This window comes from Sinocyclocheilus rhinocerous, unplaced genomic scaffold (genome assembly GCF_001515625.1).
Source record: "Sinocyclocheilus rhinocerous isolate Xijiao unplaced genomic scaffold, SAMN03320098_v1.1 scaffold153, whole genome shotgun sequence".
In the NCBI taxonomy this organism is placed as follows: domain Eukaryota; kingdom Metazoa; phylum Chordata; class Actinopteri; order Cypriniformes; family Cyprinidae; genus Sinocyclocheilus; species Sinocyclocheilus rhinocerous.
Window position 1 is genome coordinate 3,491,535 of NW_015660878.1, and position 18,962 is coordinate 3,510,496.

Here is an 18,962-nt window from a genome sequence, read left to right on the forward strand (position 1 = left end):
TCTCCACGCCAGATGCTCCAACTTTGAAAGAATCGGTCATAATTGAAGCAGAGACATGCAATGGTTTTAGATGTTCAAGCCAACATCAAAATTGATCTTATTTACTTTCTTAATGCATGTTCCTGGATTTATTATGAATACTTCATTGGTGCATGTTGTTCTGGAGAATTTTTTTTTACTTTGTAATCTTGAATTAAAATGTAGAAATTATCAACTATTTCAGCTGACTTAACTTAGTCCACATAGGCTATTGGATAATGTTAATCAGTTGCCAAATAGGATTCAATGAGCATCATTTTGCATTTGGTCTGGTTATATTCTAGCACCCTTTTCAAAATCATCTAAATCTAAATCAGTACCAATAGATCAAAATTTTTTTCCCCTTATTCAGTGTTCTGTTTCACATTTAATTACACCATAGGCGTAAAATGGGGTTTGAACTGCAATTCACATTGACTTTACAAAAAAATAAAAAAGTATGTTGGTCTGCCAAAGTTAATTACATTTTTAGCACACTTGAATTTGATTGTATTACAGTTTCATTTTTCTGCTTTCTAAAGACTGGCTGGAAATTCTGAGATTTTTTATTTTAAATAAAATAAAGTGTTTGTACACTGAGAAATAAAAACCTGCATATAGTTTCGTTACAAATAATGTAGAATTAAAAAATGTATCTCTGCTGGTTTATGCCGAGATAAACTATTCGAGTAAGATTTGTTGAATTACTTAATATTTTCCAAATAATATTTAAATAATTTGCTTTGGCTTCAGTGCAAAGACAATATAAAAGCTAATTATTTAACTTTAGAAACAAATGCTGTTTTTGACACACTACTGATGGAACTTAAAATACACATGAAAATATATAACTGCCTTTGTGTTTCAGGAAAGGGGTTCTTCACAAAAAAAAAAAAAAAAAGTAATATTATTATAAAGCACATGAATCAGGATGCCTTTATTCAATAATGAGGCTGTAACCCTTTGCTTCTGAACGGGGCCACAGCGTATGAAGAAAAGTGAATATTTAAACAAATTTCAGCTACAAAGTCAACAGCTGGCAATAGCGGTCACCGCACTGAGGGCATGAGCAATGCTGCCCCAGAACATGCCAGTGGGGCCTCTCTCATTCTGGCAAATCAAAAACAAATATTTGCCAGAAAAAAAACAAACAAACTCAAAAGTCTTCGAGCACAGAGCAAATGGCGACCAGGGCAAATTAAAGATGTGCTCCAGTGCACTGTCAGTGAAAGGGCAAAAACAAGTCTTAGAAGGGAAAGGAGATGCTTTTCTAGAGTGACAATTCTACTTCCTGAAGAGGTCAGCAGTGGGCTTTTGGAGACAAAGGGACATATGGAGGTACAGGACAGCGCTGCACTGTAACTAAAATTCTTTCGTAATTGATGGGCTTTCAAAATTATCTGTGTATTCTGACTAAATAAAACATAAGAATTTATACAAATCAGTTCAGCAGATTATTTTTTTTTTGGCTGAACAGTGTTTAACAGCACTTTAGCTTTCTGTAGATTTCATTATTTTGCCAGTAGGCGGCGATAAGTGACTGTCTTTATGAGCGAGTCACTTAAACGATTCGTTCGAAGCACTAGTTCATTCATGATTCAGGAGGAATGAAGCGCTACAAGTGCATGTTGCTCGGAGGCGCGTGATGGTTGATTCTGCTGTTTGTACCTAATTTCGCAACGGCAAACGTAAGTTACTCAATATTAGCCTCTTCTTTAATGAAATTTAAAAGCAGTTTTACACGAAAAAAGTGCTGTTGGTCTTACATGGTCGTATTGCGCACGAGGCATCGCCAAATCACAGCTGTGCCAATATTCCGAAAAACGGCTCTTTGCTCGTGTGAAATTGGTTAATTATATCGAAAACAGTGTGCAGTCCTGCCAGTGAAAGTCATGGGAATGCTAACTCGTATATTTCCCCGGGTATTATAGACCTCATTAAGCTGCAGGTGTGGCTCTCTTGCTGGAGATAGACATTATGAGACGCGCTATACAGATGAACGGCGACAACAAGCTGAGTAAGTAATGCGCTTCAGAACTAGTGTAAGAAACAGACATTGTACCTATCATGCCCTTTTTTTCAAGTCCTCAATCAAAAAATAAAATTAAATAAATAAAAAACCTTGGAGCAGAGAAAGTATATGAAGAACAAAAACAGAGAACTGACTAGGTCTGTAAAACAATCGCAGGTTCTTCTTGTATTATGCCCTAAATTCATTTACTCTTTTTGTAATGCAAACGTACATAATTTTGAGTGTATAGCAGAAGAGTAGGCAGGTTTTGTGACCGTAAACTGGCCTGTCAATTATCTTGTCACAGTCAACGTCCTCATATTCACACTACACATTCAAGTTAATTTAATTTACATTAAAAAATTTCCTTCCATATTGAAAAGAAAAGAAGTATCACGCTGATATACCTTTAAGGGGGTCCTTCATGTAAAAGACTATCCTCATGTTTTTGCATAATGCATAAATAAAAGGTAATGTCCAAGTGTGTCTACAAGTTCACAGTGCTGTTGCAGATTAAATAAATATTTAAGTTAAGTTAGGTTAAGATATTGATTATTAATCACTCAAACCCCTTTATCTTAACCTCTCTACTGAACTGTGGGTCTTGCAAGTCTGCCATGTTTGTAGTTTTTAACATGTTTTATTTTGGTGTTTGTAGTGCTGAACAGAATCCTCCTCCAATGGGCAATGGATTGTGAGTAATATTATAACACCGTTAAAGTGTTTCCACTGGAAATAACAGACCATCCGGGTTTCTTTGGGATACTCATTTCAATACTACGATTTGGGACCCACAAATTCTAATTCTACATTCTAATTTACTATTTAGGACAGATAACATGTGAATTGGGACGCAACACATCTTGTGTCGATATGGTCCATGCAGGTTAAGTTTTACACAGAACATGTGTTTGCATCCCACTATGCTGTTTTCTAATGTTTTTCTATGTAAATACGCGCTAAACGGATGTGTTTGACCATTGCGCTTACGTCTTTTTGCAGTGTCTTGTGCATTACACTGCATTTAACTTTTTAAAAGCACACCCTTTTTTCATTCCACTATCCTGCCTCTCAGGCTTTGTCCACACTAATATGTATTCGTTTGAAACGCATCTTTTTCTCTCCGTTTTGGCTTTCCGTTCACACTGAGAGTGCGTTTTTGTCAACAAAAACAGCTTTTTGAAAACGCTCTCCAAAGTGGATAAATTTGAAAACGCCATTTTAGTGTGGACTGTGAATACGCTTTTGAAAACGATGATGTATGTTTAGATGTTACTTTGTACACTCTTCATATTACAGTTTTGCAAAGATGACAGGAAATTTACTCTCAATTGCTGTCCTGCATGAGTGCAGTTGCATTTTAGATCAAACATATATAATAGTGAGTGACTGCGACCAGGGGCCCGTTCTTCGTCCGTCGCTAACTCATTTAGCTGGATTTGATTGTTGATGATTTGGCATGATCTTGGATTGTTTGGTTCTTCGAAGCTCATCCCGGAGTTGCTGTCATAGCAACAGGTCCGTAAGCTTAAACCTGCTCGGGAGCAGGCTTATTTCATGTAAACAGGATTAGATCGCATCTTTTTAAGCAGAATTGATACTTAAAACCTGTCCTCTACCACCGCTACTTTATTACTTGCTGATCGTGGTTTCGAGTATCGATACATAGTCCCTTTTAAACCAAGTTAACAACCCATGAACGCAATTATCTCAGATAACTCAATCCAGCCATACTAATCATCAACAACAGGTGCGTTCGAAGAACCGAATTAGCCAGATCCTGATTAGCGCGATGATATCATCTTGGATGTGACGTTTCATCTCGGATGTAATAAACGACGTACGTAGAACGGGCCCCTGGACGCCAGTGAATGGTGGGATATTTTCATAAATAAAATGATCCTGCCAGAAGAATTGCATGGAATCTGTTATGCCTGTATCATCACAATGAGCTTTTTATGAGGTTTTACACATGCACACTAAGGCAAATTTAACGTTTTCCGATGTTTCAGTGTGAATGAGAAACTTTTGGAATACATTTGAAAACACTAGTGTGTACGGAGAGCATTTTGAAACAAAGATGCCACTTTCAAATGTATCCGGATTAATGTAGACGTAGCCTCACATTTTTCATTTCTCTGCTTTTCTGTTGTTTTTCTAAGTAAGCATGTGGTAGACGGACAACAGACTGTTGCACTCATGTCTCGCACTTGAAACACCATTCTGAAAATGATGCACTCAAGTTAAAAGTAGTTCAACTTTGAAAATGCATCTCTATACCTAGGGTTTTTCATTGCGCTGCCATGCATGTCTTGTTTTTTAAATGCAAAAACACGTTCTGTGTGAATCACCTCTTATCCAGTGACATGGACGAATGATATCCAGGACTACAGCCTCGCTTTTAATCACACATTTGTTCATTCTGATGAGTGGCCGACTGCCCCCCCTCCTTTGTGCGTTAACATGCAGCGCTGCTCCCGTAAGCTTTTAGAGATTTGTTTATTTGTGTTGCGGCTCGTTTTGCAGCTTGCGAGTGAACCCACCCAGTTTTCACAAGAGCTCCTGACAGCAGGCCTGCTTAGCAGCTCCCCTCTCAATTAACATACTATTAGCATAATATTAGCATGTGTGGATTCGGGTGTTAATGGCTGGAGAAAAATGCTTCAAAAATCAATTTGATAAATTACAAATGGAGGCCAGCGGGTGCAAACGGTCTCCTCACATACCGCTTAGTCAAGCTGTTCTCCGGATAAAGCACAAACAGTCAAACTGGCGGTACAAAATGTTAAGCGCTGTATCCAAAACTTTTAAAATTGCCGAAATTGCAGTGGTGTTTTGATCATATTTGTGCTAATAATGATGCATGAATAAACAGAATCAACAACACAAAAGAGTTTTTCGTAACTCTGAGCTTATAGGTTCATGTAGCCAAACATTTGACTTGCAGCATAAAGTCTGGTCCCTAATGTACCATTGAAATTTAACAATTATCTATACCAATTTTAATATCACAGCAAAAACTAAAACTAATCTAACTAATATAAGTAAGAAGTTCTCAAGTTTGAGGACACAAAAAATCAGGAAAACAAGAACAAAGAAGCAAATTCCAAACAATGGGACAAGTGCATATAATTTTTTAAAGTATGAATATACATTTTCAAGTATAAGGTCTACTTGTATAACAGAATCCAAAAAATCAAATGTAAAATAAAATGCTCAGTCGTCACTGTGTGAATTATACGTACAATAATTCTTACTAACTATACAAAGGTTAAAGGTGCTGTATGTACGTTTTTGACTGTACTAAAGCATAAAAATACCATAATATGTTTGCAGATATTTAGGAAACATGGTAAGTTTACATAGTTTGTTTCTTCAAAAAACAATTAGTATTCTATGTTGACTTGAAGTGCGTTCCGTGTCAGAATGTTTGTTTTCGTTTTGGTCTGTGTGATTCCACCCACTGCCAATGTACCCAGTAGTATTTCGACAAACCAGGTTGCCAGTTGGTGGAAAACACAGTGTATTGCAGCCATGAAAGCCAACAAATGAACTGGGTCAGATCGCACATACAAGCTAACCTAAAAAGCATCGGCTTTCACTCTATGACAAGAGGCATATTAAAACATGGATAAATCAACTTATAGTGTAAGGCAACTCGCATGAGCGTCGAGTCTGAGGAGGATGGGGTGGGAGAAACAATGCTCTCCAACATTTTGAATTTGGACTGCAGTTCCCATTTTAACCACTAGCTGTCAAATATTACATATTGCACCTTTAAAGGGGTCATATGATGCTTTTTTAAAGATAATTATTTTGTGTATTTGGTGTAACAGAATATGTTGACATGCTTTAATGTTCAAAAAACACATTATTTTTCAAATACTGTACATTATTCCAAGCACCATGAGTGATTTTCTTTGTCTTTTGACTGACATTATTTGACATAGACAGCAGAAGGTATATTAGACAGATGTAACTTTAAGACCTAATGTACAGATCCAGTATATTGACACACATCATTTTTCCCCCCCTTAAATGTTTAAATTCACTTAAGAGTCTTGTGAATACCAACCAAGATGGGCATTTTGACACATTTTTTGCAAAAAGCTGTAAAAATGAACTCTGTTTAGTACTCACACGCTGTGTTGCTAACATGATACTTTCGATATTTGTGCATATGGTTTGGGTGTATGTGTTGTTGCAGAAAACCATATTGACAGTCCATAAGGGAGTACCGATTTGAGTTCCCCTTAGCATCTTATTGCGCATGAATGGTTAAAATTTCTTGAATGTTTAAACACAACGTAATATGTATAATGTGTTATAAGCTGTGCTATTACAGACTATGGACGTGTCAACTCAGACTGAGACTATCTGAAATAAGACCTGAGATAAGAAATGTCAAATGCACAAGAGATAGAGAGATGCAAGGCAGGCAGACACTTCTCAAAGACAAAATAATATGATTTCATATGAATGAACATTGATGGGGGGCGGAGTAGGCCAGCTGTTGATGAAGTCACTGAATGAGAACAAACGTAATGTGTCGTCTGTAAGGGGAAATATGTGTCAGAGCTGATTGGACAGCAGCCTTAGGCTGTGCTGTTCCTCTCAATGCCATGCATGTCTCTCACCTACTTTTAAACTGAAGCTAAATAGCAGAATAAACCATCTACAGCTGTGTTTGCAGGTCTAGCACATCGTCAGACCACACACACTGAATTCACTTTGAAGGGCCACAAGATGCGAAACATTGTCATATATTGTTCATAGAAAGATGCATTCTGTATTTTTTTATTATTATTAAAAATGATTTACACATACAAAAATTAAATAAAAAAATGTAGTCATATCTGTAGCCTAATTAAAGCCTCACAGGGCATGTTCACCTAAAAAAAAATTTCATGACTTATTGTAAAAAAAAAAATAACACAAAAAAATGTTTTTTCTTCCTCAAAATATCTTCTCTTGTGTTATGCAGAAGAAAGAAAGCCATCCAGGCCTGGAATGACATGAGGGTGAGTAAATGATGAGAGAATTTTTTAGTGAACTGTCCCTTGAAACACTTTTGCTCACAGAATAAATGAATCGATGCTTATTGAGAATAGGCCCAGAGGCGTCATGTCCATTGAAAGTGAGGGGGCACGTGCCCCCTCAGATTTCTGAGCCAAATGAATTTTGAATGCAGCTTCCAAAAGACAAAAAAATAGCAGTATAATATTTTTTATATTTGATACAATCACACCGGTGTGATTAGAATGTGCAGTGCGGCAGAACATCAGCTGCTAAATTCAAATCTGTGGTCGCCGGCTGGCGCTGAGCCAGAGACACTGTTGCCAACTCTCGTGAGACAAATAAGCAACCGCGGCTTCAAAAACAAGCCCAATATTTTTTGATAATTTATTATCATCAATATTATTTATTATCAATTATTTATTACCAATGAATGAGCCTGCAACATATTAAACTGAAACCACCCTTTTATCTGAAAAGCAAAAACAGTTATTTTACAAAAATCAGCAAACTGCAAAAAAGGAGAAAAACACAAGAGCTTCAAAGGGGAGCTGTAACATAGCCACATATTTATAGCCTACTAAAATATTGACTATTCGAACCAAATATATATACTCATAGTATTAGTATAGGCCTACTTGTTTTTTTTTTATTACAGCCCGTGATAATTAATACATTACTAAAACATTGTAAAAATAAAAAATTAGGCTACCTTATAAAAGAAAAAGTCATCCCACTTCTCTATGTCTACTACTATCTACGGGTGGGAATCGCAGGGTACCTCACGATACGATACGAATCACGATACATGGCTCACGGTACGATAATATCACGATACAGCGATTCTGCGATAATCGATATATTGCTAGACAATTCTATAATGATACATCACGGAATCTGTCTAACTATGAAAACAAAATGCCTGTGAAAAGTGACGAGGTTTTGTTTCGTCGTCCATGCCATAGGTGCAGTTGTTTCTGCCGGTCGGTGCCCTAACGCGCACTTGTAATATCTGGGAGAGAAGGAGAGCATCCAGTTTTGTTGACATAAAACTGGACGCGCCAGCGCCACTCTCTTCTCACTCATATAGTGAGGGAAATTCACCTGCGATCCGAGCGGAGAGGTTTGGCTACTCACGGACTCAATATGCGCTCTGCAATAATAACGTGATCGATGCCTACAGTCCACGCTGATAGCTGTTCCGGAGCAGTTTTTTTTTTTAATCTCCATCTCCTTTTATCTCCATAAACATATATAGAGCAGTAGAGCTAATACAGTGGCTGGAAATCTGTTTATCCTTCGGTTCCTCGTGCTTCCCCATCTTCATAGAGAACGCAGTTCATGGTTGTTCAGAGCGCTTTGGAAAGAAGGTGGAAATGGTGCGGCCGCCATTGTAAGTTTTTAGATGCTGGGAGCAGGGAAATCTATATAGAGCGCCTTATTGTAGTAATATATTGTAGTAAATTGTAGTATTGTATTGTAGTAAAATATCGATATTTGGCGCCAGATATCGATTCTCGTATCGCATGAAGAAGGACAACGATATATCTAGTACTATCATCACTTGGATTACAGCATCACGTGCCTTCTTTTTGAACGTGATTTTTCTCCAATCCCTCATTGAAGAAAAATCACGTTCTTATATTTTTGCACTGATTAGCTATTAACTGTGAGCAGACAGAGTGTCAATCAATGCATTGGAGAATACAGCAACATAAATGAAAAGAAACGAAGTTGCTTGTCAGATTTTCTTAACAAGCAACCATATTTTGTAAAATAAGTCCAAAAAACCGCAACCCGCGACCTGGGATTTTTTCACGCAACTTTACAAAAGAACAAGCCCAAAGTCGCATATAATATGCGGACTTGGCAACTCTGGCCAGAGAAAGAAGCGTCTGTACAGCGCTGCATTATAACCAATTACACACGATTCTGTTGAGCTTATGAATGCAATGGCCAATCAGAGACGTGCAGATGAGTCATCGCTGAAACGCGGTGTTTTGTTCACTTGCTCACTGACTTAATTATCTGGCGAATTCTCTCGTCAGAAACAACAAAGTGCAGATGTGCGTACGTACGAATGCAAGTAAGATATTCATTTCACAGTGTAAACAACTTCAGTGATTTTAATGGGAGTTTTTGAGAGTGCCTGAACTCTGGCTTGACTGAATGAAAATGTTCTTTGATAATGTAAATGTTATTTGCTCTCTGTAAAATAAAAGTATTATAATTAGTAACTTACAATATTGTTATTAAATTCACATTAAATACAAAGTCAGTCGTATTAAAAATATTTTATGGCATGACACCCATATCTGGTAGCCTACTTAAGTAAAAAGTCGGGTTTTTATGTGTAGTTAATAGATTATGCTATTAGTCTACTTTGCCCATCACCATTTATTGATCAAATAACAATCTATAAAGGTGCAAAACTCATTTACTTACACATATTTGAGAATCGAGATATTTCCTGATATAGTTAACACGTTTGGAAATATTTCGAATAAAAAGGGGAAAAAATGCTGTGTCACATGACGAGCAACTACCCCTCCCCCCCACACTCGTGCCCCCTCCAAAAACATGAGAGCATGACGTCCCTGAATAGGCCATTTCTACAATGGCATTATTAACTGAAAGCTATTACTTTTACATGTTGCTTCGTCCTTGTGTCAGAAAAGACTGCACTTTTAAAGGTGAAACTAAAAAAAGGGTAGCTCACATTGAGGTTTAAAATCTGATTGTTTATTTGACATTAATTACTTTTGGGAAGACGACGTCCTCCGGTTTGACATCGTCTAAAAAATTAAACAGCACTTTGCTTAAGCTTTTATAATTATGCATTATTATTAATAGAGAAATTATGCAATATTTGTACTTTAAAAAAAAAAGTATGTCATAGCCAATAAAATTATCTGGTGAAAAAATAGAGAGCAGTTACAGAATCTAAATTACACACTCTTATACCTTGATTACCTACGATACCGTTCAAAAAGTCAGTAAAAATGTTTAAAAAGAAATTAATACTTATTCAGAAAGGATGCATTCAGTTGATCAAAAGTGACAGTAAAGACATTTATGATGACACAAAAGATGGCTTTTTCATAAAAATTCTGAATCCTGAAAAAAAGTATCATGTTTTTCCCAATCACAACTGTCAGTTGTCATTTAGTTTATTTGTTTAGGTTTTTGTCATATTTCAGTGGATGTATGAAGTTGGGAGTTTGGTGATTTTGTTTGGTTTGTTTTATATTTAGTGCTTCACCTGTTGTCTGACATTCGCTCTGGTGGCAGCCGTATGTATTTGGCCGCTGTGATGTTGAATGGCATGCGTGTTAACGTTTTGCCTCTGTAGTGCAAGTGCAGATGCGTTTGGCTTCGGTCGCGCTAAGGTGTCGTGTGTGTACACATTTGTCTGTCATTGGTAATGTGTGTGTGATTGCATGTGTGTTGGAGTTCTGAGTACTCTATAATCCCCCCTCTTCATGAATACATTAGCGGAGTGTCTTAAACTCAGCTTAGCTGGCGGCTCTGGAGGCACATCACATCCTATTACCTACTTTAAATCATTAATGTGACATCGTTTTCACTCAATCTCCAAACACCCACGCTTCAAATCTGCACATTTCACTGAGCTGTCGCAGAAGCTCTCTGGAACTCTCACACACACACACACACACACACAGACATATGCATCACGCGCACAGACATGGTAACTGTAAAAATACATAAGCTAGCATGAGCTTACAAACATGTAAAAACAGTAAATACACACTCTGAATTATGCTAATTGCTTCCCTCAGATGATGCTGTTGCCTCGTGAAAACATCTTGCCCCCCTTTTTCCGTTCGGCACTCAGCAGAAACGGCGAAACAGACAGCAGGAAAGATAACTCGAGGAATCAGATGTTCCTTTTCTGTACTTAGCCTCATACTGAGCAGAAATGCACACACACACACTCTTATAAAACACTCTATTCAGTATTAGCTACAGGCAAAAAATCTAATATTTACAGTGCCCTGAGCTACGCTACTTCACTTAAAGACTTGGACTCAATTTTCCAGCCCACTTTCCATGTGTTTAAATGAAAATTTGGAGTACTTAACTCCCTCTCAGACAAACACTCAAGACAGCAGCACAGACCCACCAGAGAGGAAACATTACAGGGCCAGAAAAGACAAGAGCACAGAACCCAGCAGCTTTTACAAAAGCATTGACATTAACACAACTATCATATTTCATTACATAAAGCTTGTGAATTTCAAAAGATAACCTTACCTTTATCCATTGTCCTTTCTGTTGTTTCCATTCCGCCATGTTTGTTGTGGTTAATTAGACCAACTGTTTGATTGGATGTGATCCATTGTGCTCTGGTCTTCTGATTGGTGGAAAAATTGGGTGCTCTGCTACAGAGTTAGGTTTGTCTTTTTAAGCAGCCTTGGTTTTAGGAGTATTTTATTTATTTTCTCCAGAGGAATTTCAGACATTTCAGACGAGAGTTGCAAGCCTTGAAACGAAGTCAAACAGTCACAACAAGTATTTGAAAATTGGACAAAAGACAAAAGTACATGACTGTGTCCTTTTTTTTAAAGGGAGTGAACTATACAAACAACATAAAACACAATATACAAATGTGAAGTTTAATATAAAAATGAAAGTGTATTGGACAATATATATATATATATATATATATTTTTCTGTCAATATGGGGTGCTGTGTGTACATTAATGAGGAAAAAAAATTAACTTAAATGATTTTAGCAAATGGCTGCAATATAACAAAGAGTGAAAAATTTAAGGGGGTCTGAATACTTTCCGTACCCACTGTATGTATGTATAATATACTATATCAAGTTTGTGGGTAATGTAGTACTTCACTTTTTAATGACCAAAAGCAGATACACTTGCTTAGCAACTTTTGGTCTTAACGTTTTGCAAAAAGTATGTATTTTTTAGAAAATGAATGCGATTTTTACTACCATAAATCCTACTGTTACGCTCCTTTGAGGGCAGCACCAGAGCCTCATTATTTTGACTGAAATCTAATCCAGACATACTCTGTGTGCACATAAAAGTGGTATTTTTATTGCTTTGGGTTCTTTAATTGTATGATAACACTAGGCAATTTTTTGATTTGTGGCACAAATATTATTTCTAATTGAAATGTGTGGTTTAGGAAGTCTGGTATGAAAGTTAAAACATCTTCGACCACCTACTTGAGGGGGAGCGATTGAGACAAACCTTTAAGATTTGTTAACAATACTGTGTAATTTATGAACATTCTTCTACAAATATTTGTAACCTCAGCAGGTGTCCTACTATCCGGCATGACGTATGTAATTCCAGACACATACAGTGACGTTCAGCACTGGGAATTCCCTTTGTTTGGCCTAAAAATGTTGCGATTGCTTCATGTGTTGGCACGTAACAGTAGACAGATAGTATTTAGTGTGCAGTGTGGTGCTTTTTGGCAGTTCTGGACTGCTAGAGTTTAATTATGGAGTTGGTGAGTTGCAGTAGGACAGAAGAAGGAGCCACAGACACACAGTAGAGATACAGAACACGTTGCTGTTTTTATTTGAGCCTTGACTGGCAGTAATACTGAAAAACGTCAACTTAGAACAGATGGTGGTAACCCACAGCTTGCTTTTTTTTTGTTTGTTTTTTTCCATAAGAGTACAGTAACTCTTGCTTTTAGTGTGGCATGAATAACATCAATAAAAGAGAGAAAGAAATATACAACTTATATTACACTGTGTTATGAACAAAATATAAATCTATAACTCTATGCTATATTTACATAATTATCTTTCTCGATTTTCAAGTTGAGATGGTAAGATAAGTTTCTAAGTACTTTTTGTTTGATGTCATTTAACGTTGTTTTGAGCTCCACACATGACTTTGATTGTCTTATCAATTATTGTTCATAATACAGGCCATCATTATCAGAGTATGAGTTCTAAAGACTATGAGGTTACCATGCTGACAGATAATTTGTTGACGGAACGTGACCTTCTATGTTAAACCAGCCAGCATACGTGTCCCTATCGATTGATATGATTGTGGGAATTACTAAATGTGAAAGCATGGTCACATCAGATGGTGGCTATTCTGTGATTGTGACTTTCGTTATCTGACAAGGTGTGATTGTGATGTCACTACTGTGAGCTTGATTGACAGAGGGAGACAGTGTGTGGAGCTAAAACAATTCTGGAGATAAAAACATCTAATATGGCCATTCAGTGGAGCTTCACTGGAATCAGACAGTTTGATCAATTCAGAAAAGTCATGTCTTCTGATTAAAAGGGATAGTTTACCTGCCACCATCTTTCAAAACCTGTTTCACTTTTAATCTTCTGTGAAGCACTAAAGATGTTTAACAGAATGTCCAAGCTGCTGTTTTGCACATAATGAAAGTGAATGGCGTGCTCAAGCAAGATTTTCAGGGAATAATGACTTGCATTTCAGTCTGTTTCTCTCACAAAGCTGTTATATGGCTTCAGAGGACTTAGGAATATAACACAGCTGTTTGGACCTCTTTTATAATGCATTTTTTCCTTTTCAGAACCCCTGGTCCCCATCTACTCTTATTGTATGGAAGAGAGCCGCTTGGACAATCTGCTAAATGTCTCCATTGGTGTTCTACAGAAGAAAGCAAGACATATAGGCTTGGTCAATTTAATTTTTTGGGTGAACTATCCTTTTAAGGGTTAGGTGCTGTGTACTGTAACTGTACCCCAATTTGACAAAATAGATAAACAAATGCATTTTTCTAAACCAGTGATGTTCCAATGAAACATAAGAGAGAGGATGACAAATATCAGTAAACAAGATCCACGCTCTTTCTGTTCAATGACAATTGGGGTATAATATAGCCGTTTTCTTTATCTTCAGTAAAAGTAAAAGAGAATTAACAGAAAGGAAACTTCACATTATACATAAACCATTACAAATAAAAATATCATGTTCGACTCCGAGTGTCCAGAGTCCTAGTGCTTTAAGAAATGTGTTTGGAGTTCATGAACGATGCACGGAGGAGAAAAAGAAAATGGAAAAAAAGAGAAATGTCTCTTTTCCTTCATATCAGCAGTTCACCGTGACTACTTTCTCAGAGATATATCAGCGTCAGAACAGGATTAATTCAACAAAAAAACAAGAGCAAATAAAATAAAAAAGGAGAACAAAAAACAGAATATTGAACATAATGATTAGATCTAAATACCTACCCAGCTAAATATAATGCTTTATCAAGCGCAGTTTCCATACGATCATAAAAAAAAAATCCAACTGGAGGAAAATAATAAATTATACTGTACATAACTTACTAAACTTAGGAAATGCTGCCTATTCTTATAATTATTGTTAATAATATTATTACACTAGAGGCAGTTTTAATGAAAGTAAAATACAGTATTTGCAAATACAAACTAAAACATTAACATGCAGAGTCTCAAACGGCTCCTCCCAACCTCGACAGCAGAGTGACGTTGACATGGAGGCAAAACACAAATACAAACAACAGACGGGACTGGACCTCATTGAACCGAATAAACTAGACAAAGACGAACACGCAAAATGCGATTGGTCATCACTTTGCTAGCGCTACAGGCGTCAGAGTACCTTTAACATTTATCGTTAGAAAAAATCTCAAGTAGGCCAGAAAATTCAAATATGTTTTTAGTTATACGTGTGCGTTCTAAATATATAATCTGATATGTGTTGTGAGTGGACGGCCTTTGGGTAGATGTAAAGGGGAAAAAACACCGATATTAATGGCTGGAGTCTGGCTGCTGTTCACCTAACAGCTTGTGTCTCTCTCATCCAGCTGCCCGCTTATGCCCACACCAGGCCAGAGAGAGGCTGGCAGAGTAGTTACAGTTAGGGCAGCCGTCAATCAAACGCCATCGACGTGCCAACAGCAGCCACACAGGTGCAGTAAGATGGAGTGGGTCAGTCAGAGCCACACAGAGAGCGGATGACTGATGGCACGGCTCGGAGACTCCTCTGCACTGATGAACCGAGTGATAGATGGAAAAAAAGAGGAGAGAGAGAGACAAAACACAAATCCCTGCGGAGGAGTAGAGATGTGAGATATATTAAGTGGCGCTGATTGAAACGCACACTCGTGCTTGTCTTGTACGGGGATCCCTGGTTTCTCTCAGAGCTGTCCTTTGAAAACAGAGCACCGGGGCTTGTGGGAACTCTATTCTCCTCCTTCAATACGCCATTCAAGCACAGACTCTCCTCTAGAGAGCTTTTCTCTCCGCGTCTCCTCTTTTCCTTTCAGAATGAGGTGCCGTGCTCCCTGCACCCAGCGATGACAGAAACAGGTTATTCAGGGAGACAATAAGAATGACGGGAAAAAATTAAAGGAAGAATGAAAAAAAAAAAATTATCAAACGAATGATCGGACTAAAAATAAAAACAAAAAGAATGATAAATGCAGCGTTATTATTAAACATTTGGCTTCCTTCAGCACAGATCTGGCTGCTAGCATGAATCGTACGTATTGAATATTAATGTTTTTTCCTTTTGTAAATGTTCACATGACCAGCACATCAACCGTCTACATGTAATAAAAATTAACTTAAAACCTAGCAAAATGCGCATTCATCTACACACACACACAAACATAAAGAAATGTGCACGCGTACAATAATTCTGCTCGAGGCTTCACTCTCCACGAAAACCATCGCCATGTCAGCTGTTCACCAAACACAAAGTTTGTGCTATCTCGTAAAGTTTGTCTCCACACCTGAGAGAGACGTCAACATCCAAAGCTCCCACAGAAGAGGAAAAAGGAACAGTAAAAGCGTGTCAAGAGGAAAAGATGTGAGGAAGGAGGGATTGTCTGTCATCCAGCGATGTCCGAACTCCTGAGTGAAGGGACGCGAATCCTCCCTTCCATCCTTACGTCCAACAGAAAAGACATCTTTGAGTGAGAGGACATGGGCGTGAGGATGATAGAAAGAGATTCAGCTAATAGCACGCCGAAGAGAAAAAAAAATAGAAAATGTTTGTCATTTTACTCCTGTCAGGTGCTTTACGGTGAAGAGGAAAATAAATGTCTTTTTTCTCTATTAAAACTGTAGCACAAAAACAACAAAATCACATTCACAAGCCACTTGTTGGCACTGTGTACCTGAGTGAGAATATTATAGAACCAAGAAAAAAAGTTGTTTAAAAGTGTCTCTTTAGAAACAATCAGGTCCACCATTTTAAAGTGTCTATGACGGGTCGACTGACAGGTCCTTAGTAATAAATGTCTCGACAACAAACCGGTTAAGGGTAATTTTTCCTATGTCGTCGGAGCTTACTTGTGATTCAATATGAACTTGCCGCGGTACGTTCGCTCAGCGGGAGTCAAGGCAAGTGTTATACTTCCTTTACAAGACCCTCCTTTCCATGTAACAGTCACTTTGATTGACAGGTCCTGTGCTTTGCTGTGGATATCGGGCTTGGCTCTGGAGGATTCCTGATTGGACGGTGTATGGGGGCGGAATGAAGTTTGCTTGCGTGAGATGCCAGGTGACTGGTGAGATGGCTGTGATTGGCAGGTTTACTGAGTGATGTGATTCTCGCTGTCACTGCCATAGTCCCCGTCATCGTCTTCGTAGTCGAAGTCATCGTAGGCGTCGCCGTTGCCGTCATCCATTCGGAGCGCCTCCTCCTTAATGCGAGGCCCCTCCCTCTTGTGTGTGAGGTAAGAGGGCTGGCTGCTGGGTGGGACTGGTTCGGGGCTACTAGACATGCTCGAGTGCTCAGAGGGCATCTGTGGAGAGGGCATTCCTGCCATAGAGAGCGCGCCTGGGTACACAACGCCCGCTGAGGACAAGGGCAACTGGGCCTGCTGCCTGTTGTACAACAAACATGCAATCTGTTAGCAGAGCCTGGGTGAAAACATTCATGAGATTGTTGTTTCCTAAAAGTGTACACTTTACAAACAGGCAACATGGGATGCTAGTCAAATGATTGGTACTATAACATGTTACTTGAATACAACTTTGTGTTAAAAATGCTGAAAGTCAACCTGAAATGGCATTCATAACCCATTTTACTTACATAATGTGACATATTACTGAGTGAAACTGGATATTTAACAAAAAATGTGGGGTGGGTTCTTGATTTTGTCTATTGGGAACTAGATAGTGAAAAAGGGAAGGGTTGAAAAATTAGCGGGCTTCTTGATGTCACCCAAAAGGAGAGCTGTGTGAATTATTCCTTCATGAATGCACTGATTGATCTTTCACAGTAAGAAAAGGAATGTGTATTAAGAAATTCAGCAGGGTAAATTTGATGTCGACTTTAAAAGAATATATTACTGGAAGGTGTTATATAATGAAACGTACCCTACGGTGAAGTACTGCCGCATTTCCTGTCTGCGGTTGCGCATGATGGCCTTGTATTCACCAATGCGCAATTTCTTTCCGTCCACTAGGCAGGTGCGTTTGGGCCGTGGTTTGTATTTGTAGTCTGGGTATTTCTCTAGGTGCTGCTTACTAAGACGGGCCTGTTCTTCATAATATGGCTGCTTTTCCAGGTTGGTCATGGCCTTCCAACGAGAACCTGCAAGAACAACAAGGTGTTAGAGAGAACAAACACACTTGTGATTCAGACAGAATGAAAGGGATAGCCGCTACAGCCGTAAACATTTAGGAAAAACGTGGCAGATCAGGGTCAGATGAACTCAAACCCAGACTAATACAGGGCTTCTTTAAGACACATTAGACGACTAATTCAGGCAACGCAGTGACTATTCGATTTTTAAAATATGCAATTTCGCACACTCTCAATGCTCAGTGCGGCTTTTAACTGCCTTTCGTTAGCCTCAGAACTGGCACTTTGCACTAAGAGAGGGTTTTTGTTTGGTCTAATGAGTACCTTTGAGTGGAGCTGATGTCAAACAGAGAAGAATAGAGTGTGCTCTCTGCCCTCCAAAACACACTGGTGACGTGAGACATTATTCCAGGTGACAGCGGGTTAAGTGGCCCACTAACACACTCCATCTAATTATCAGAGCTCAACAGGCATACCTGTGGCCTGTGTCTCTTATTTCTCATTAACATAGATGTGTGAACACATACACAACTGTGTACACATGCCACAGTCCCAGAAACTCCAGCAAACGTGTGTTCAGGGTGATACGTTTGTGTATATGTGAGTCTGTGTTGAATTTACACAGTCCTACTGTATGTTTAATGGGAAAAAGCTGTCACCACTGGCCCTGACATGCACCCAGCACTGAAAAGGGGAAACTCCTTCTGTTAACAATTGAGAGAGCAGGGCCTTATTAAAACCAGATTTTCCAGCGTTATAAAACGCTTAGGAGCTCTTTAAAATGTCAAACACAATCCCAGAGGTCTGGAGAAAATGTCAGACAGACTGGAGAGCTGGTTTAATGCATAATGAATTATATCATCATTGTTGGAGTCGGCCCTCTAGAGCGATTCATTAGGCTGTGGTTACACAATGCAGTGCGGGAAAGGGCTGTGTGTGTGTGTTGGGAAGGAAGAACAGAGGGGATTCTCTGTGGCTGGCTGCATAGTTCTTCCAGAAGGAGCCAGCCTTTAAGCCCCACCCATATTTAATGTACCCACAAATCTCAGACAATTAGGGAATACTGTGTGTGGCGAATCAAAGCCGGATGGAATATAAATCGATCAAAAGCCTCGAGTCAAAAACTGCACAGCTGGAAACAAGAGAGGACGCTAGTAAACCTGAAGTGGTTAGAGAGATTTACTAGGGCTGTCTCTGACTATTCTCTCTCTCTCTCACCAAGGATCTTGCTGATGTTTGAGTTGTGCATGTCAGGGAAAGCCTGAAGGATCTTCCTCCTCTCGTCTTTAGCCCAGACCATAAAGGCGTTCATGGGCCGCTTGATGTGCGGTTCGCTGTTGCCACGTCCTCGAGCCTCCCTGAAG

General features: G+C 38.6%; 1 protein-coding gene and 2 long non-coding RNA genes across 6 annotated transcripts in view; 1 reads left to right on the forward strand and 2 right to left on the reverse strand.

The window, feature by feature from the left end:
* LOC107725543 (uncharacterized) overlaps window positions 1-11,432 on the reverse strand; it is a 38,193-nt gene extending 26,761 nt beyond the window's left edge. Inside the window, exon 1 of the long non-coding RNA XR_001638126.1 lies at window positions 11,321-11,432. This is a non-coding gene — a long non-coding RNA (uncharacterized LOC107725543). The remainder of the gene's footprint in view (window positions 1-11,320) is intronic.
* Window positions 1,598-16,480, forward strand: LOC107725542 (uncharacterized). The gene is made up of 4 exons (XR_001638125.1): window positions 1,598-1,706; window positions 1,950-2,035; window positions 13,607-16,346; window positions 16,405-16,480. It is a non-coding gene; the product is annotated as an uncharacterized LOC107725542 (long non-coding RNA).
* A 107-nt stretch (window positions 16,481-16,587) lies between these two features.
* The window catches only part of LOC107725540 (transcription factor SOX-5-like), a 79,854-nt gene continuing 77,479 nt past the window's right edge, over window positions 16,588-18,962 (reverse strand). For all 4 annotated transcript variants that reach the window (XM_016534818.1, XM_016534817.1, XM_016534819.1 and 1 more), the window contains exons 14-15: window positions 17,391-17,607; window positions 16,588-16,895 (exon numbers count right to left, since the gene is read on the reverse strand). In XM_016534818.1, the coding sequence (XP_016390304.1) occupies window positions 16,601-16,895; window positions 17,391-17,607 (512 nt within the window). In that variant the 3' untranslated portion in view covers window positions 16,588-16,600. The remainder of the gene's footprint in view (window positions 16,896-17,390; window positions 17,608-18,962) is intronic.